Below are 22,529 nucleotides of genomic sequence, written 5' to 3' on the forward strand. Positions count from 1 at the left end.
GTAGAGATTCCAAATCTGACCGGTAAACGAAACCAGACCCATAATTATTGCCAGTGACAAGTAAACCTTTACTTTAGCAGATGTTTTCTCTTCCATTTATCTAATTCTGGAGTGTTGTTATAATGAGCCATTTAACTTTGCAGAAGCATAGTTATATAGCACAAGGCAATTAATCAAGGCATCATCTATCAGTAACGACTATGAACAATTGCAAGAAGTCTAATGGCTCCTGAATGTACATTTCAATGTTTAAATGTGCGTGACCTGTTATTGGGGGAACAAATGGCAGAGACTCCTGCTTTCCCCAACCCTTCTTCACATCTTATTGATTTAAATCGGTCAATTTCTGGCAAAAGGTCCAGCATGAGAAGGAGAAGTCACTTCTTCTTTATACAATTAATTAGTGAAGTTGTAATGTCCTTGACAAAGAAATCGCCCACATCGCCCTCGCGGTGAGCCCGGAGTATGTAAAAGCTTGTATTCATATTGACCTGATAATTTATAATTTTAATTTCTAAAAATAAAGAATATTCTTAAAAGTGTAATGTTTAGAGTTTCTCACCATGCAGTGCAGTCTTGTATGGCATTGAATAATGATAGTGTCAAAACATTCTTTATCTAGAACTGTTTGTAAATGACATGCGCATTTATTTTAGCCTTTATTTTAACCTATTTGTTATTTAATCCATGTGAGAGACAACATGGATCCAAGGGCAGGAGGTCCTGTAGCTTTTGAATTTTACAGGCTCTCATCAGATTTGATTGGACCATTGCCTTAAATAAAAAAAGAAAGGAAATAACTTTTTCAAGTATATAAACCTCATTTTTATAATGCAAACAATTAAGCAATACTAATTATTAAAACAATGAAGATTTATCTTTTAATATCTAATTAGTATGTGTAAGTAATTTGACAACAGTACTTTGACAAATGTATTTTCTAAACAACACAAAAAATAGAATAGTATACGACATATGCTTTTTGAATCGAAACTTGAACTTTAAATTTTGACAAGATAAGGGAAAGAGCGAAGGTTGCATGGTTCCCAACTTTCTTTGTTAGTTTGCTGAAAGGTTGGAAACAGTTCCCGTATTGTGATTATATCGAACAATACACAAGAGATGTGTTTGTCAGAAACACTATGCCACCTACTGCGCCGCTTTGAAGCCATATTTTTGACCTTCATTTTGAAGGATGACCTTGACCTTTCACTACTCAAAATTTGCAGCTCCATGAGATACATATGCATGCCAAATATCAAGTTGCTACATGTATCTTCAATAATGCAAAAGTTATTGCCGAACATTAACCTTGTTATTGCAAAACTTGGGACAGAATGACAGACAGACAGAATGACAGACGGACAGGACAAAAACAATATACCCCAGTTCATTTCACCTGGGGCATAAAAAACCCAATTCTTACTTTAGACAGCCAGCGCGCTTGACTGGTAGGTTACAACTAATAATATTTTATCGTAATTTGCAATATTCATGCACACTAAAATGAAATAAGTTTTTTTGACCGATACGTAGTTTCGTTTACATGTCGTAACAAACATAAATCTTTAAACATAGAATTTTAATGGACATAATAACCGGCATTTTCGAAAATTATATCGGTTCTCACTAATTAGGAACGGAAATATCTGACATCCGACGTGTTTGGCATGGGTTGTCTTTATTCTTAAGTCTAAGAATTGATTGTTGAATAGGGCCAAGTACTTTGACATCAAATTCTTATTTTTATTTACTCCATTTTATTTTTTTCGTGTAGTTATTTCCTGGGGAAAAAAATCAATTTAGTTTTGTTCCATTTTCAAAATAAAAGCCATAATGTCAGGGAGGATGATGGAAGAAATCAAATACTAGGTATAACCAATCCTCGTTAAATAAATATGCATGTACCTAAATTCAACACTCATCAAGAATTATTTATACATAAATGATCTTAATTTGTGCTGAAAGACTATTATGGACAATTATGCAATTATAATGTCTTAATACTCATTTAAAGTATTTGTCTGTCAATGAATGACAATTTGTTTTATATAAAATACGACCCTACAGCATTGTACAAGAAACTTCCTATGTCAACATATTGATATTAAATTAATTTAAACATGTAGATTTATAAACGTATGTCGTTGAACTCAATAAAAACTAAATTCAAATAACTAAAGTACAAATAACTATGATATCATCCCAAATAACAGTAACATGCTACTAGCGATCAGTGTTTTGTCACAATTTTGGGAATGGGTAAAAATTCATTGGCATTTGGAAAAATCGCGCTGTTTTGACTTAAATTGGGAAAATAAATGTTTTCAAGATTAGATATGCATTAACTAAGTTTCAACTGATAGACTTAAATAGTTGGATGGGAGATGAATTATTTATTGAGATGTGTTTTTATTTATTTGTATTATATATTTTTTTTATTTTTGGCAAACCCTTCATTTGCAACTAGTTGGGTTCCATTTGGGAATGATATATACTGTTTTAATTGGGAAGTGGGCTGTATAACGATACCGTATGTGAACGAAAAACAAAACACTGACGATGAAAACCAGTGATTTTCTTCACTAGTATTCCAATGGATTAAAAGTCCTTTGTCATAAATTAAAGATCTAAAACAAAGACATGTCATTTTATGAAATTATTTGCTTACTTTGCCCTTTGTTCGGTATTTATCTGCATTGTCTTTATTTTTGTCCGTCGCTGTTTTTGACTTCTGCCAGGAATAAATTACAAGCCACTGACCACATCATAAATATATAGACAGTTCATATATATATAGAATGTTCAATATGGTAAATCAAAATTACAATTTGAAATAGTTGGAATTAGTCACAGATGTTTATTTAATATGTGCAGTTTACCTTTAATGACCTTCATTCTGTAAAGATATGAAAAACTAAAAACTGTTCTGTTGCGTTATATGATTCTGTTTGTTGTTCAGGTTCATTTCAATGAATGCCAGCGATAAAAAAAGTGACTGTTAATGAACATAATAATATAAAGACAGCGATTTTTTTTGCCCAATTGGGAACAGTAACAAGAGGGCCATCAGGCCCTAAGACGCTTACCTAAAAGCCAAAGGAACTAGACTATTCTGAAAAAAATGCAAGCTGATTCATGAAGATTATTTTGGACCAAAAAAGTGACTTTTAACATGTTTTTTTTATATTTGACCTTGTGACCTTGTCTTTGAGCTCATATGACCCAGCTTCAATCTCTGGCAAAATTTCATTGGGACAAATGTTCTGACCAAGTTTAATGAAGATTGGCCAATAAATGTGGCTAATATAGTGTCAACAAGTTTTCACTAAAGCCATATAAGGACAACTGCTCCCCCCCTGGCGGCCATGTTTTTCAACAAACCATAACCATTTTCAAACTTACTTGAGCTATTGTTAGAACTAATGTTCTGATCAAGTTTCATAAAGATCGGATAATAAATGTGACTTCTAGAGTGTTAACAAGGTTTTGTAGTAAATAGCCATTTTAGGAAAAATTCCACGCCCCCTTGCGGCCATGTTTTTTAACTGATCTCAACCATTTTTGATCTTTTCCCAGATATTATTAGTTCAAATATTCTGACCAAGTTTCATGAGCATTGGACCACAAATGTGACTTCTAGAGTGTTAACAAGGTTTTACAATACAGTAAAGCCATATAAGGAAAACTGCCCTGTCCGATGGCGGCCACATTTTTTATGCAACTGAAACCATTTTCTTACTCGGCCAAGACATTATTGGGACACATGTTTTGACCAAGTTTCATGACGATTGGCTAAAAATGTGACTTGTAGAGTGTTAACAAGGTTTTACTTTAGCCATATAAGGAAAACTGCCACGCCCCCTGGCGGCCATGTTTTTCAACCAACCGGAACCATTTTCAAACTCGTCCAAGATATTATTGAGACACATGTTCTAACCAAGTTCCATGAAGATTGGACAATAAATGTGACCTTTTGAGTGTTAACAAGGTAAATGTTGACGACGTACGACGCACAACGCACGACGGACAAAAGGCGATCACAATAGCTCACCATGAGCACGTTGTGCTCAGGTGAGCTAAAAATAGTGCATTTGTTTTTGAAACACTGCATGCATGTCCCTCACATGTATTTAACATTAAAAGGTTGACCTTGACCGTTCACCACTCAAAATGTGCAGCTTCTTGAGATACACATGCATGCCAAATATAAATCTTCAATATTGCAAAAAATATGGGGAATGTTAAAGTTTGACACAAACAAACAAACAAACCCACAAACAAACAAACAGACAGGGCAAAAACAATATGTCGTGCAGTATATAGTACAGCCCACGTGGAACCAAAATAACCCTCGGTCACGCCACGGCCAGAATCGTTAGTACTTGATGGCTGCGTCATGTGTTCTTGCTGCGTCTCACCGAGGCACTCGGCATTGCTCTGCGCAACGGTTCCGAGTTTGTATTAACCTCGCTTTCTTGCGCGGAATAAATACGCCGCATGCGCACGCGGCGGATTGAGTGAAAAGATATACACCTACATGTACATTTGTGTTGCGTAGAAAACTAAATTTACGCTACTTTCATAGTTATTATTTTCTCGTTTTAATAAGCGGATATGATTTTTATATGATGCTTTATAGACTAATTATATCATATCACGTCCTCAAATACATTTGACACATAATGCGCTTTAACAAATAATCGTTGAATTAATTACGCACAACTGTAAATGTTGTGTTCAATTCCCAAATGAGCACTATTCATTTTGTAATCCGAAACACGCTTCTCAATTTTAGTGCCAACGCAACATTAACAATTAGATTATAGCGTAAATAAAAAAGTGCCTTATCCTTTGTCTCAATAAAAATTATGCAGACATTTAGAACGTCGCATGGAAATTGGCAATTTGTATTTTGTGTTGCATAAAAACATGAACATCACGTCAGGGGATTTACGCGTGTTCAGTGGGAAAAAACGCCCTGATTGGATGTTATTTCATCACATTTTTAAATAGTAACAAATGCCGAAATTTATTTGATACTCAGGAAAAATGGCCAATCTTTGTGTTTCTTGAAATTCTTGAGCACTCTTATCGTAAATATTTACCCGAATTTGATTTAACACTGGAATATACGGGATTATCGGGTAATGAGTAGCGACGAGAAAAATAGTAAGTATGCAGTAATAGATACATTAAAAAATTATGTTTTTAACTATTATTATAACTGTTATTTTAAACAATTTGACTAACTACTCATTTTTAAAAGATTTTTATTTTATGATGCGCATTGACTCGGCATCAAATCGCGGATCATGGCTTGCCTCAGCATGTCTCAGCGGACAGATGAGAAGCATCGCGCCGAAATGCGACATGCTGTCGCGTACTGACGCGGCTTCAACGGCCAACTAGGCACCGACTCGTTGCACCTTGACTGCGCGGATCGCGAAATATGTTTGTTCCGCATGAGCTGTACTGTAGACTGGGGGACATAATAAACAAGAGGGCCAAGATTGCCCTGAATCGCTCACCTGACTAACCTTGCTGCATCAACTTAAATTCTATCAGACCCATATACAATCCCAAGCCTGATTTCATTATTTAATACATTAAGACATGATGAAAACTGTGACCTCTAGATTTGTTTTTCAAGATTAACAAGATATGTGTTTGTCAAAAACACAATGCCCCCTATTGCGCCGCTTTGAAGCCATAAATTTGACCTTGACCTTTCACCACTCAAAATCGGCAGCTCCATGAGTTACTAGCAACCCCTGTTAAATTGAAAAAAATCACATACATTAGTTTTATTAATTTAGCTAGATAGATATTTCAAAAAGCTTTCCAAAACAGTTTGAATTGTTAAAATATCCCCACCAAAAAAGAAGTTATGACAATTTTTTTGTCATGTAAATTTTGTCGATTTATTGGAAAATATTGGTACTTATTACTACATAGTAAATGCGATAAATCGCAGCACCTTTGCCTTATGTTATTACAGAGAAATTGACATAACTTTTGTTCTAAAGAAGATACAGAGTTCAAATTTGGCAGTTTTATGTATTTGTTCATGCTCTTTTTATTTCTTTACTTAGTTTTTGCATAGTATGAACAATAATGAAGAGAATGAAACATTAATATCACACAAAATATATTTTTATTTTCGACTTTTTTTCTCAAATAGACATCACAAAATACAACAAAATCACACAATATGTCAATAATATAAAAAACTTAACATTCAATGTAGTCCAAGTCCATTTGGTAGTGCAAAATCATGTTTAAATTTGCTAATTTTCTCATTCTGCAGATCACAATTGGTTATGTTCTGCTGTTCACAGAATGGTCAGGATAACTCGGCCATTGTGTTATATCCCCAGCTGATCCTGAATTAAACAATGAAATTGTGCTAAAATAAAAATTGTTTTAGTTTTCAATGTTTAATCACAGGAGTTTAAAATTCTATCCATAAAGCTTATCTTATGGCTAAATAAACAAAATATATTCCCCTATATAAAAAATTGACTATACTATATAGGGTTATATTTTTTATTATTTAGCAATTAGATTGGCTTTATGGATACATTTTCAAACTCATGTGGTTTAATGTAATATAAATATAAAATTCTAGGATTTGTTAAAAATAACTCCTTCAATGTAAACCATTATTTGTCTAAATTCCTTAACCACCAATTATCAGTTACAAATACTTTGAACATACAAAACACTGTAGTCAGTACCGATTTTGAATGTATTAAAAACAACAACAATTAAATTAAACTGTAACAAGGCATTATTCATTATTTAAAATAACGATGAACGTTGCTGTTTTTTTCATATTTTCTAAAATAAAGAAAAAACGTTCGAGTCCACAAATTAAACTATAAAAAAATTAATGAGAACAAAAACACAATGCCAGTCAATGGTACGAACGTACTGAGTTTAAAATAAACAAATTAAATCAAGTATTTCATACACATTAAACATTACAAATATAGGTCATTTGACATTAAATATATACTTAGAAACACATTTAAATACTTTGGTTGTGTTTATTTGCATTAAGTTTTACATATTTTGCAACATAAATGCAATAAATAGAGGCATTTTGACAGCAGACTGTTGAAACTAGGTACGAATATCCACACGACCAATCTGAATGAAATTTGATCGTCTGTTTTGTAATGAATAAAGGGAAATCAACATAAAAATGATATAATTAAAATAAAATATAACTTACCATTTGATTGCTATCGTTTTTCTAGGTTTATATAAAGTAGTTTTTGAAGAAATCACGGTTATTGATCATGCTATCAGCTTAAACAAATTTTCCAATATGGCGCCGCTATTTCGACCTCTGGCCTCGTTGAAAACTCCCCCAACACGTGGTTTGTAATGATAAATGCGACGTACTTAATATTGTTTCCAATTTATAATTCTGGTACCAAAAGAAAGATTAGAGCTTATATTTTGTGATTTTCTATACGAAATCAAAAAAATAACACACAAGAAACTTTCACAACTTTTGAACTACTTTTCGTCGCGTAGACTTAACATAGCACAATTTCGCGAATATCTTCGGAAACGTTTTTGATTGGTGAACCTAAATATATCGACATCATTAATATTCAAATAACCTTGTCAGGTCGCAAATGTATTGTAAACAACCGGGGGTCAGCGCAGATACTCGAAAATGCAGTAAACAAGGGAAATTGGACACATACGTTGTATTCGAATCCAATGAAGATTGTTCAGCAGCGAATATAAATTAAAGATTATTAAAATTTATATCATATAAAAGATAAATTTTTTTTTATTTCAATCTGCATTGATATTAATTTGATTTTAATAAAGATGTTTTATTAAAATAAGTTGTAATAGAACCACTATGCAGATTAGCTGATTTTTCTAGATCTTCCACTGATAAGATAATATCTGCTGGGCTTGCTAGAGTTACACATGTATGCCAAACATCAAGTTGCTATCTTCAATAATGCAAAAGTTATTACAAAACGTTAACCAAGGTTAAAGTTTTGGGACACACATCGAATGACAGACGGATCAGATTAAAACTATAACCTCTATTGTCTACACAAGGTTTTTCTATTATTTGATCTAGTGACCACGTTTTTGACCCCAGAAGACCCAAATACAATTCCAATCCCGATTTGATCAAGATAAACATTCTGACCAAATTTCATAAAGATTGGATGAAAACTGTGACCTCTATTGTCTACACAAGGTCTTTTTATTATTTGACCTAGTGACCTAGTTTTTGACCCCAGATAACCAAAATAAAATCCCAACCCAGATTCATCAAGATAAACATTCTGACCGAATTTCATAAAGATTGGATGAAAAATGTGACCTCTATTGTCTACAAAAAGTTTTTCCTATTATTTGACCTAGTGACCTAGGTTTGACCCCAGATTACATAAATACAATCCCAACCCAGATTTCATCAAGATAAACATTCTGACCTAATTATATAAATATTGGATGAAAACTGTGACCTCCATTGTCTACACAAGTTTTTTTATTATTTGACCTAGTGACCTAGTTTTTGACCCCAGATGACCCAAATACATTCCCACCCCAGATTTCATCAAGATAAACATTCTGACCAAATTTTATAATGTAACATAACGGTATATAAATTTAAGTACAGAAAGATTTAATAATAGGGAAATATTTTAATAATATGTTTGAGTATTTAACGTTGCTGTATGTTGCGGGTATTTAGGAATTAACATAACAGATGTCAGTCCGGAAGGGACATGTAATGAAGTTTGAAAAATTGATTATGGAAGTATGGTTTTATTTCTCCAATGTAGTTCAATTATCGGGAACATTCGGCTCGTACATAACAAGCCCCAATTCAGATATGGAATATAATGAAATTTAAATAATTGAAATATCCAATTTCCCAATGTACATAACAAATGTAAGTTCGGATTGAGTGTGTATCTTATGGGTATCGGGGTTTACGTAATCGATTATAGGAGTGTTAGGTTTCACACTACTAACGTGGTTTGTCCATAGAGAGCATCTGTTTGTATGATCAAGTATGCAAATGAAATGAGGTCTCCTGTTCCCAAAGTGATAATTGTATAATTCACTCTTCTGCTGTGACATGTGGTAGGTGTATAAGCGATCCATCCAATGAACAAGGGTTATTCGAAGGGGTGGGTTTAGAAAATCGGGGTAAGAGAACAGTTAACCAACCAAGAATGAGATAGGAAATATCTAAATTTTATGTTCATGTACCTTGGAATAAAATGCTGTGTTTTGTTGTTAGAAAGAATTCGAGAGTCCTAGTTTGACAATCGAGCAGAGCAGTCACGCTGTCTTGACGTGGCGGCCAATTGGCCGCCGCGCTGTAAAATTGTATTTCACGAGCAATAGTAAGCGTTGTGTTAGGATATATTCAACAGAAATAAATCACGATGAAAAAGGAAATGAACTTTGTTTGTTACTGTGTGTTTTCCACGAACGATACGTAATTACGTGACAATAAAGATTGGATGAAAACTGTGGCCTCTACTGTCTACACAAACAAATTGTTGACGCACACACACACGCACGCACAATGGACTCCGAACATCGCACTGTCACATAAGCTCACCATGTCATAACCTGACAAGTGAGCTTAAAATATGAAATTGGGAACATTTGTGTCGTGAAGTCTTAAAATTTGCAATTTGTTTTTTTTCTCCCAAATTCATAAAAATTGCTATCTAAGTGTTGTTAAGTTGTCAATATTATATTTACTTGGGTAAAAGGCATTAAGCTGCATAGGGAAACTTACTTAATGTAGCATTTTACTGATTTTTTTTATTTTGTTTTACCTTCAATTGGGATTTTTTTTTACAGCAATTGGGAAATTTGTAGTTTTTTCTTTATTGGGAAAGTGCTGTTTTCCGGTTCTTAATGAAGAAGGTGTGACGTATTAACCCCGCAGAGATAAATAAATTAATTAGTTATATTTATATAGTATAACAAATGATAGAAATTAAGAAGGAGATATTTTAATAATATGTTTGAGCAATTTATAAATAAAATAACTGTTATAATTAATGATACCTACGAAAATGTTAAAAGTTTATTTACATCAATATTCAGATCTTATATCAAAATAATAAGTGTTCAAAATATTTGAGGGTTCATTCCGTGCATGTAGGACATCGTTAAACATATCGGAAGGTTTATCAATAGCAGTAAACATATGTCAACAAATTGAAAATACATTTAGACAGTCTTGGACGTAACCCACTCGACCGTCGACCAAGTTGAGTGATTTTTTCGTCGGTCGAGTGAAAATTCTAAGCCGGTAGCCCGATCGGTCGAGTGCAATTTTTCGTGTCCGAACTTAGTAACATGTCCGAAATAGATTCATAAAGACGCTTATTCAAAACTGCATTTGTTATTTCTCTTGAGCAATCATTGATTAGACGCTTATTAAACAGTGGTGTAAGTCAACCTCGCGAGACACTATAACTAGTATCATTACTGGGTGGAGAACTCGCAGCGATAAATTTGTTTTAATGTCTTTCTGCGATATTTTGAGGGCGCAACATACAAACATCGACTGGAAAATGACAATGAAGGTTGCAACATAAATTATGAACAGTCAATGAAATGAAAATTCCAACCATTACGGAAAAATAATGGGTCATGGCTTCGTTTTGTATTGAGGACTTTGATTCTGAGCCAGCTGACTGGCTGGTAAGTGCATTTCATAAGTAATGTACAAAAGCAACATGCAATTTAATATCATGCTCTAAATTACAAGTATATTTTTAACAGATAAAATTAATCTGTCAAGGAACGAATTCAGACATCAAAAATTAAAATTCCAATGTGCTATCATACAGCATTTTAGATGCTGGTACAATCGGCGACAAAACAGATATGGCTTGATAATGGAACTACTGCTACAAATGTCGTTTCAGATTAAGAAGACTCAAAAGTTAGGGCAGAAATAATACCTTCTTATTCTACTTCTTACGCAGAGCCGCACAGGTATTTGACATTTCATTTACTTTTTTCAGATATTTGAGTGGAAAATTCATATCATGTTATAACTTTGTTTTTGTTTTCAGGCCGCCTTTAAGAGCATACCTGACATGTCAGACCTGGATGTCACTTTGACTCAGACAATGATCATGATGGAATGGAGATGTCTGGAGACCTTGTGTTAATTTTTTTGTCATACATTAACTGTGAATAAAACAGAATCAAGTGTTTACTTGTTTAATCTTAATTGTTCTATGTTTATTCAATACAAACATAGTTAACAATGTAAAGAATTATTACTTTTATTTCGGGCTATTTGAAATTGAGTCGGGCTAGTGAGATTTCCAAGCTGGTAGCCCGGTTGGGCTAGTGCCTAAAACAATTAATTCCAAGACTGTTTAGATAAGAGAATCAAGAGACCATATACTTAACAAAGCGTTCAATTAACGAAAGGATCAACATATAGACATAAGATTAGTATTACCCCATATAGTCATTGAAATAGCCCAGATGGACGGGACACCAAAAAGCAGGGTTGGCATATTGACCGGTAAATTGAGTATTGACCGGGCCGGCGGTCAATACCCGGATAAAACTGATCAATACTGGTCATTACTGGTCTTTACTGGTCGATTGAAAATTGTAGCATTTAAACATTACAAAGGAGCCATTTTATATTTAATCAATAATTATTCTGTTATTGATAAACTTTTTTCTGAGTTATTTAAAAATCTTTAAAGCTTATTTATGGAAACAGCCTCAAATACATAAGGACTAAGGCAATATCTTTATCTCAGTGTATCACATCTGTTACTAAAGTATTATTACTATTGTAGGTACCATAGCATTTCACTTATTTATTGATATATCTATTTGATAAGCAGATGGACAAACAGAACTATTGTGTATTCTAGGGTTATAAATCTGGCCTCTTAGTTCGTAATAAAATGCATGCAGTGTTATGTCTCTGATATTGACAATTAAGCAAATCTGCCCTTAGGCTATTTCATATCACTCACACAAAAGAAGATTACATTGTGCTTGCTATTAATTTAATAGTTACTTCTAACTTGTTTCCTTTCTGTATTGAGAGTGTTTTTTTTTCCCTCTCATATTAAAAAGTTCAATTGGTATCCAAATGAAAAAACAATCAAAGTTCTTGACTTTGCCAACAAATAATGTTTTCCAATTGTGGGTGTACTCTTCTTTTTTAATTATTTTTTTCTTTTAATAATTATTTCTTATTATGTTTTTATATTCTTATATCAATAAATTTTAAAGGTTTTTCATTATTTTGTTTATAAAGTATTTAAAGAAATCAATGCAAGAATACATCACAAGTAAGGATTGTGTCAAAAAGGTGCAATTTAAGGCCCTATTATCAGTTTTGGGTGCCCCAACCTGTATAGGTAAGAAGACTATTAGAAGACTGTGGGGACAGTGGGGTATGAGGAACAACTCATACACAGTGATTTAAAGGTTCATGTTGAATCGAGCACAGAATTATCTGAGCATCATAATTCATTAGAATTGAAAAAAGTTCAATCAACCAGAAAAATCCAATTGACCAACTTTGACTTATTTGCAAAATTTTGAGAGATTGGCCTACAAATTACATGAACAAGTATAAAATAGTGGGTATTAATAGCTACAGACATTATTGGCAACATGTCTGTTTAATTTATATTATCAATATTGTTTAATTAGGCATTAAATATAAATTAAATTTGGGGGTAAAGTTCAATCGACCAGTAATGACCAGTAATGACCACTTCGGGAGTATTGACCGGGGCGGTTTTTACGGGTAAAAACCGCCGATTAAAACCGGAGGCGATCGATTGGTGCCAACCCTGCCAAAAAGCCTTATTTGCATAGGTTACACAAAGTATTGCACCGGCAAACATAACGGTAAAACTTTATATCATCACCAAGTCATTAAATTTTGGAGTATTCGACAAGCATGTAAATACATAATAAATTAGTCTCTCTAGTACATTAAGCAATTCAACCAATCAACAATAAGCATGTAACTAATGGCCAATCAAAGTTATAAAGGAAATATATGCAAATTAACCTGTAGACAAAATGTAGAGGTTTGGGCAAAATTGGGAATCTTGAAGTTAGATCTGAAAAGAACTTTGAGATTTGTCACGTCTTCTTGACGTGGTGGCCATGTTGAACGACGCGCTGTAAAATTGTATTTCATGAACATTAGCAAGCGTTGTGTTAGAAAATATTCAACAGAATGAATCTCGATGAAAACATATATGAACTTTGGTTGTTACTGTGTGTTCTCCATGAACAATACGTCATTACGCTACAAAGGAAAAAATCGCTGATAGAACATAATATACGGGTCATTATTGAATTGTTATGCGACTATACTAAAAAAAGAGCACCGCATCAATGATACCAACGCTCGGCTGCAGGTACAGTTTTGAATTAGTGATTTTTTTAGAGGTCCAAATGACCTTGACCTTTGACCTAAAAATGGGTGTTGCGTAGAACTCATCAAGGTGCATCTACAAATAAAGTTTCAAAGCTGTGGGTGGAAGCACTTCTATTTTAGAGTAAAATGTCAAGTTTTTAGCATGACGCGGACGTCAGACGACACGACGAGTTGGATATGACAATAGCTCGGGTTTTATCCGAAAAAAGCCAAGCTTATAAACAGACATGAAAAGCAAAACAAAATGAACACAGACTTTGTTCGTGGCCTATTTATCCGCCACGTTTGAATTGTGTTAAGGTTTATAACTCTGGGTAACGGCCCTGTACAACTGATACTGACAGTGATCAAATAGCTCTCTGATGCACTGCAACCTACGTAACTATGATTGAAATGCTCGTTTCTTCACTGTTTATTTTTTTGCAATTTCGAGGTTGACAAACGAGATAACAATCATGACATGTTGATGCTTAATGTTCTAGTTATTGCTTTAATAAAAATTCATCTTTAAATTTATTTTTCCACATCTTTCATATTTATCCCGTATTTATTTATGGCATAACTGAGTAAACCTATTCATAAAATACTGCTATTTATTGTGAAAAATAAAATGTATCTCCTAGATTTGAAAACTAAAAAATAATTATTTTGTTTAATTTCTTTTCTATTATTTTCTGTACTGTGAATTATTATGTACACTGTTATGCAAATTATGAATAGATATTAATGTGCTCATACATGACAACAAATCATAACAACACTGATTGGTTATGATAATTATTGTAAAACCATATATGCAGATGTATGCACGTGTATTTTCATTACTTACATTATTGTCCCCTACCGGTGAAACCGGAGGGGACTAATGGTTTGCGCTCTGTCTGTCAGTCAGTCTGTCTATTACACTTTTCTGGATCTTGCGATAACTTGAAAAGTTCTTCATATTGTTTTCATGAAACTTGAAACATGGATAGATGGCAATATGGAGATTATGCACGCCATTTCATTTTGTTCCTACGTCAAAATTCTGGTTGAAACCGGTAGGAGACAAAAATATGACTTCTTGAGTTGTAACAAGGTTTTACAATAGATATTTATGGACAACTGCCACATCCTCTCCCCAAAGGCCATGTTTTTCAATGAACTGAAACCATTTTTTAAATCAGCCCATATATCATTAGAACAAACGTTCATGAAGATTTGACAATCAATGGGTCAACAAAATATTTATGCAGCCATATAAAGCAAACTGCCCCATGTTTGTTCAACAGACTGGAACAAAATTCAAACTCAGCTGAGATATAATTAGAACAAATGTTCTGACCATGTTTCATGAAGATTGGATCATAAATTTGACTTCTTCGCAACTTTTAACGAAGTTTTACCACAGCCATATAAGGAGAATTGCCCCACTAATTGCAACAATGTTTTTAAACAAACCCGAACCCATGTTCAAACTCAGCTGATATATCATATGAACGCATATTCTCACCAAGTTTCATGAAGATTAGACTATATATGTGACTTCTTGAGTGTTCTCAAGCTTTTCGTTAATTGACCAGGAGACCTAGTTGTAAACCTAACATGACCTAGTTTCGAACTCGGCCAAGATATCATTGGGACAAATCTTCTTACAACATATCCACCAACATTTCATGAAGATAAGACAATACATGTGGCCTCTAGAGTGTAAAGAAGGCAAATAGTGATGACTGACGACGCACAATGGACAAAAGGCAATCATAAAAGCTCACCATGAGCACGTTGTGCTCTGGTGAGCTTGAATTGTGTCTTCTAGGTTGTAAACACGATTTCATTATAGCCATATAAGAAAAACTGCCCTACCCACTGGCGGATATGTTTAACGACTATCCACAACAATTCCAAATTATGTTGAGCTAGTGGGTAGGCGGATATGTTTAACGACTATCCACAACAATTCCAAATTATGTTGAGCTATCATTATGATAAATGTTCCGACCAAGATTTGTGAAGATTGGATAATAAATGTGGCCTCCAGAGGGCTAAGATAAATTTTGACTGATAAAGCACATATTACAAAATGCGATCACAAAAGCTCACCATGAACACGTGTGCAGATGAGCTAAGAAGTGTAGAATGCCCAACTAATATGCATCATAAGTCTTATGAAACAATTTCGTGAAATTGTAATTCAAAAATGAATTGCTTTTGTCAGCTTAGTTGCGAGCACCATCAACAGTACCCTGTGTCCTACCTGTGTTAACTTGTCAACTGTCGTCTTCAATGTGGCCTGGTGATCGACATGTTTCAGACTCTGCAACAACGCTACTAGAGTGTCGATGGCTCTGTCACTGGCGTTGCCTGTCATGGAGATTTCGGGAGAATGGCATACTTCATTCCTTACATCTCTCGCCTGGAATTTAAGTCAGATGATAATCATTTGTATATAACATGCATTTTTTTAATCATGTTTTTTTTGTTTTTGTTATTTTATGCATTACACAAATGTTGATATACATAAAATGGTGTGTACATGAATTTCTACACTAGAAGATATGTATCTAGAAATCAAATTGCATAATCATATAAACCCTATTCTTCAGAGCTTGGGAATTTTAATTTTTGCATGATATAAAGGTATCTTTATCATTTAGACATGTTATTATCGATATATATTGCTTTTATGGCAGTTTTGGGGCCGATATTCAGCCCTATTCTCCACAAGAAGAGTATATATTTTTGCCCCCTGTGAAAAAAAACCCCTCCAAAAGTAACTTTATTAAAATGAATTCCTTTAATTTGCAGAAAAAAAATTAGGTTTGGGATCTGGTCCATTTTAAATAGCAGGAAAACGACTGCATACGTACATTTGTATTCATAAAATAAATATTATAACATATAAAAGGTGTGAACTTTTAATTTTCCCCTTTTCCTAAAACAAGAGGGCCTAAAAGGTCCAAAGTAGATCACCTGAGTTACAGAAAAACTGACCTGCTCAGTGCAGCCCCAAGATATCATAAGAACAAATGTTCTGACCAAGGTTCATGAAGAGTGAACTATAAATGTAACTTTTAGAGTGCTTACAAGATTTTACATAGCCATAATATGATAAATTCCCCGACCCCTGGAAGCCATGTTCTTTAACATAGCGGAACAATTTTTGAACTGATTCAAGATATCATTTAAACAAATGGTCTGACCAACTGTTATGAAGATTGGAACATAAATGTGACATTTAGAGTGTTAACAAGTTTTTAATAGTCGATAGCCATATAAGGAAAAATGCCCCTCTCCCTTGTGGCCATGTTTTTCATACAACCGGAACCATTTTTTGAACTCGTCCTAGATATCATTGGTACAAATCTTCTTACCAAATGTCATGACAATCGGACGATAAATGTGGCCTTTAAAGTGTTTACAAGGTTTTACTATAGCCATATGAGGACAAATGCCCGCCCACTGGCCGCCATATTTTAAACCAACTAGAACCAATTTCGAACTCTTCCAAGATTTGATTGGCACAAATCTCCGCACGATGGACAAAAGGCAATCACAAAAGCTCACCATGAGCACAATATATGAGCACATTGTGCTCAGGTGAGCTAAAATACACTTTCATTTTTCCCCTTTGGATGGGCCCCTCCACAATTCCCCTATAGGTGAAAAAACAACACTTACCAGGGCTCAACATTAACCTAGAAAACCAACTTGCCCTGCCGGGCAAGTACTTAGAAAATCTACTTGCCCTGAACATAAAGTCACTTGCCCAAACATGAAATATCACATTAACTGTAAACCTCATAGTTTTTAATGAACATCAAAATGATACACCACAAAACCTTTTTTTTATTTTTGCACATTTACAAAATGATTACAGCAATTATAGTCTAATTAAAGTCTAAATGTAATGCTCTTTGTTCTTTTTTGCACTTGCATGGGTGGACAACTAGATTATAAAATAACTTGCCTGGACCCAACGTTTACTTGCCAGTGGCAATAGGACAACAGTTAATGTTGAGCCCTGCTTACTAGTATATATGACTTAAACTCATTAAAACAATATTTCCAATGTTCACATTGGTTATAGTAATGTAGTTTAACATATTGCAAGTACAACTATATTTAATTATATATATTTATAACGTTTATGTTATCACACCATGTTATATTTACATTTATGTAAGAAATGTGTGTGTTTACAATGTTATCTTGATCTTTATATTTATGGCGATCAGATTTTGAACAGTATTGTTTTTGTAAAATTTAGTTTTGAATAGTTTCTCAAAGGTATTTGCTTTTTTATTTTGGACAAAATTTTGAACTTATAATGTATGAATTGTAACATTAAACGTTGTGGTGTAACAGTTACTATAAACACCAGTACCTTAGTGGCCACATTTTTCTTAGGCGTCCGATCTTTATTGAAAGGCGTCAGATCGTCTTTGAAATACTTTTGAAAGTATTCACAGTTGATAATGACATTTATGATTCCAGCGAAGTCGGTCTCTTCAGCGTTGTTTATGTCCTTGTACCCATCTTTTGACAGATAACACTTCGCAATCTGCCAAGGATCATAGCACCATAAAGTGGCATCCGTGTTTATCCACGTTGGACCTTTCCAGCTTTCCAACCGGTAATGATTGCGAAATCTGTGTTGTTTTACAATTTGTTCGCAAATTTTATGGCATAATTTATTAGGGCACTTTTGTGTCTTGTCAGTTTTGTGAAAAACACATTTTCCGTGATTGCAGCATTTATTTTCGGGGTTACAGGGCAGGACATTTGCAGTTGAACAAGTTTTACAGACAATGCTCCTTAAAACACCTTTTCGCTGTTTCTCGATCTCTATACGGATGTTGTCATAACATTCCTTAATTACCCCCTTGACAATATCAAGCAGGCAGTCACGTGTGATTTTCATACCCAAAGCCGCCTTAAACCAGTTGAGGGTTTCCGGCTTACAAATGATGTCCTTGTAATCTGACATTTTCCTTCACAATAATTTACTTGTCTGTAAAAAGAAATAGCTATTATAACTAAATATAAATGAAACATACCAATAATGATATGGGTTCTGGTCTGATCACACATTATACAAATTCTACCCAAGTTCATGAAGATTTCATGTGATTAATTGTACATGTATGTGACATGTTATAGAGTTTAAGGTGTACTTGTAAGCAAATCTAAAATCTAACAAGGGCTGTTTGTAAAATATGCATGCCCCCCATATGGACTGTCAGTTGTAGTGGCAGTCATTGTGTGAATACTTTTTTTGTCACTGTGACCTTGACCTTTGACCTAGTTACCTGAAAATCAATAGGGGTCATCCGCCAGTCATGATCAATGTACCTATGAAGTTTCATGATTCTAGGCCTAATTTTTCTTGAGTTATCATCAGGAAACCATTTTACTGTTTAGAGTCACTGTTACCTTGACCTTTGACCTAGTGACCTGAAAATTAATTGGGGTCATCTACCAGTCATGATCAATGTACCTATGAAGTTTCATGATCCTAGGTGTAAGCATTCTTGAGGTATCATCCGGAAACCATTTTACTATTTCGAGTCATTGTGACCTTGATCTTTAACCTAGTTACCTGAAAATCAATAGGGGTCATCTGCCAGTCATTATCAATGTTCCTTTGAAGTTTAATGATCCTAGGCGTAAGCATTCTTGAGTTTTACTCCGAAACTTTTTTACTGTTTTGAGGCACTGTGACCTTGACCTTTGACCTAGTGACCTGAAAATCAAATGGGGTCATCTGCCAGTCATGATCAATGAACCTATGAAGTTTCATGATCCTAGGCCTAAGCATTCTTGAGTCATCATCTGGAAACCATTTTACTGTTTAGAGTCACTGTGATCTTGACCTTTGACCTAGTGACCTGAAAATTAATAGGGCTCATTTGCCAGTCATGATCAATGTACCTATGGAGTTTCAAGATCCTAGGCGTAAGCATTCTTGAGTTATCATCCGGAAACTATTTTACTATTTCGAGTCACTGTGACCTTGACCTTTGACCTAGTGACCTGAAAATCAAATGGAGTCATCTGCCAGTCATGATCAATGAACCTATGAAGTTTCATGATCCTATGCCTAAGCATTCTTGAGTTATCATCCGGATACCATTTAACTGTTTCGAGTCACTGTGATCTTGACCTTTGACCTAGTGACCTGAAAATTAAGGGGGCTTATTTGCCAGTCATGATCAATGTACCTATGAAGTTTCAGGATCCTAGGCGTAAGCATTCTTGAATTATCATCCGGAAACTATTTTACTATTTCGAGTCACTGTGACCTTGACCTTTGACCTAGTGACCTGAAAATCAAATGGAGTCATCCGCCAGTCATGATCAATGATTCTATAAAGTTTCATGATCCTATGGCCTAAGCATTCTTGAGTTATAATACGGAAACTATTTTACTGTTTCGAGTCACTGTGATCTTGACCTTTGACCTAGTGACCTGAAAATTAATGGGGCACATTTGCCAGTCATGATCAATGTACCTATGAAGTTTCATGATCCTAGGCGTAAGCATTCTTGAGTTATCATCCGGAAACTATTTTACTATTTCGAGTCACTGTGACCTTGACCTTTGACCTAGTGACCTGAAAATCAAATGGGGTCATCTGCCAGTCATGAACCTTTGAAGTTTCATGATCCTAGGCCTAAGCATTCTTGAGTTATCATCCGTAAACCATTTTACTGTTTCGAGTCACTGTGATCTTGACCTTTGACCTAGTGACCTGAAAATTAATAGGGCTCATTTGCCAGTCAGGATCAATGTACCTATGAAGTTTCATGATCCTACGCGTAAGCATTCTTCAGTTATCATCCGGAAACTATTTTACTATTTCGAGTCACTGTGACCTTGACCTTTGACCTAGTGACCTGAAAATCAATAGGGGTCATCTGTCAGTCATGATCAATGTACCTATGAAGTTTCATGATCCTACATGTAGGCCTAAGCATTCTTGAGTTATCATCCGGAAACCATTTTACTATTTCAAGTCATTGTGACCTTGACCTTTGAAATAGTGACCTGAAAATCGATATGAGTCATTTGCCAGTCATGATCAATGTACCTATGAAGTTTTATGATCCTAGGTCCTAGTGTTCTTGAGTTATCATCCGGAAACCATTGAGTCATCATCCGGAACCATTTTACTGTTTCGAGTCACTGTGACCTTGACCTTTGACCTAGTGACCTGAAAATCAAAAGGAGTCATCTGCCAGTCATGATCAATGTACCTTTGAAGTTTCATGATGCTAGGCCTAAGCATTCTTGAGTTATCATCCGGAAACCATTTTACTGTTTCGAGTCACCGTGACCTTGACTTAGTGACCTGAAAATCAATAGGGGTCATCTGCCAGTCAAGATCAATGTACCTATGAAGTTTCAGGATCCTAGGCGTAAGCATTCTTGAGTTATCATCCGGAAACCATTTTACTATTTCGAGTCACTGTGACCTTGACTTTTGACCTAGTGACCTAAAAATCAATAGGGGTCATCTGCCAGTCATGATCAATGTAATTATGATCATCCTAGGCGTAAGCTTTCTTGAGTTATCATCCGGAAACCATTTAACTATTTCGAGTCACTGTGACCTTGACCTTTGACCTAGTGACCTGAAAATCGCTAGAGGTCATCTGGCAGTCATGATGAATGTACCTAGGAAGTTTCATGATCCTAAGCCTAAGCGTTCTTGAGTTATCATCCGGAAACCATCTGGTGGACGGACCGATTGACGGATGGACCGACCGACATGTGCAAAACAATATACCCCCTCTTCTTCAAAGGGGGCATAATAATAGCATGACATTAATTAATTATATCATAATTCATAATACAATGGCTAAATAGATACAACTGGAATTCTAGTGGCCATTTTTTCTTAAATCATCAAAAATAACCAAGTAACATTCAGAAATACTGAATAATTGAGACATACAGCAGCATTTAGATATGTCATTCAAAGTGTTAAATATTCATAACACAAAACACATATAGTTGACATATACACATGTATACAACACAATGGATCTTACCAATTTATGGCATTGAAATGTTGTTCAGCTCATCCCCCCCCCACACTGCCCCTCTTGGGTGCTGCAAGTTCAATCATGAAAACATTTATTATTGTTATAAACTATGTGAATAATACAATGTATTGTGGAAAAGGTGAACCATACAATTTGCAACTGTTCAAAAAATCTATGAATAATATATCGTACGGTGCCCTCCTGTCACTGTCAATCATTTGAATAATATATCGTACGGTGCCCTCCTATCAATCATTTAATATATCGTACGGTGCCCTCCTATCAATCATTTTGTTTACATTAAGAACTAGGCCCTCGTGATGACGTCACATGCATGCGCTGTGAATATTTTGTTTAACTTACATTACTACACTTGAAAAATAATACAAACACAGCAAAAATGAGGAAAAACAGGAACGCTTGCATTTCAAAATCCAAATTTAACCATATTCAATATATTTTATTGGTCCTCTTCATTAATTTGTACATAAATTGCAAAGTGAAGCAGACTACTGTGCTAGTCCAAACACAACACTTTCATTTATTTGATTTATTTCCAAAAAATACTTTCACATTCTGAGACTCCTGATTCTCAGACATGAACAATTCTAGCATAAGAACTGTGCGCACACATTGCGTCAGGTGATATACACATCTTCAGTGGGAATACACCGTCTCGATTCTACAAGTGTTTCAGAAAATCTTTTATTAGTAATATTATATGTTGAAATGTATTTTAACCAATTTCGAATGTTTTTGAATATGAAATTTTTGAGCACTTTTATGTGACCATGCAGGGATGTATAATAGAGGGATCCGAAACTCGATTTTATGCCGAATATGCTGTCGTGCAGTTTTCGCGCATGCGCACTCGTCTAAAGCTGAAAACGAAATGGTGGATCAGACGACTTTTGTTAGGTTAAAAAAATCATCATAATCATCATTATTAAACCATCATCGAGACTAAATACACATGGAACAATGACAGGTATGTTTTTCAAAATCAGTTACGCATGTATATTTATGTTAGATT

General features: G+C 34.6%; 1 protein-coding gene across 1 annotated transcript in view; it reads right to left on the reverse strand.

Moving 5' to 3' along the window:
• LOC127854216 (uncharacterized) overlaps positions 1-22,529 on the reverse strand; it is a 75,877-nt gene that overhangs the window by 24,545 nt on the left and 28,803 nt on the right. The window contains exons 2-4 of the mRNA XM_052389246.1: positions 21,503-21,563; positions 17,832-18,458; positions 15,702-15,860 (exon numbers count right to left, since the gene is read on the reverse strand). Coding sequence (XP_052245206.1) covers positions 15,702-15,860; positions 17,832-18,434 — 762 coding nt within the window. The 5' untranslated portion in view covers positions 18,435-18,458; positions 21,503-21,563. The remainder of the gene's footprint in view (positions 1-15,701; positions 15,861-17,831; positions 18,459-21,502; positions 21,564-22,529) is intronic.

The sequence above is a fragment of the Dreissena polymorpha genome, chromosome 12 (genome assembly GCF_020536995.1).
Source record: "Dreissena polymorpha isolate Duluth1 chromosome 12, UMN_Dpol_1.0, whole genome shotgun sequence".
Classification (NCBI taxonomy): Eukaryota; Metazoa; Mollusca; class Bivalvia; order Myida; family Dreissenidae; genus Dreissena; species Dreissena polymorpha.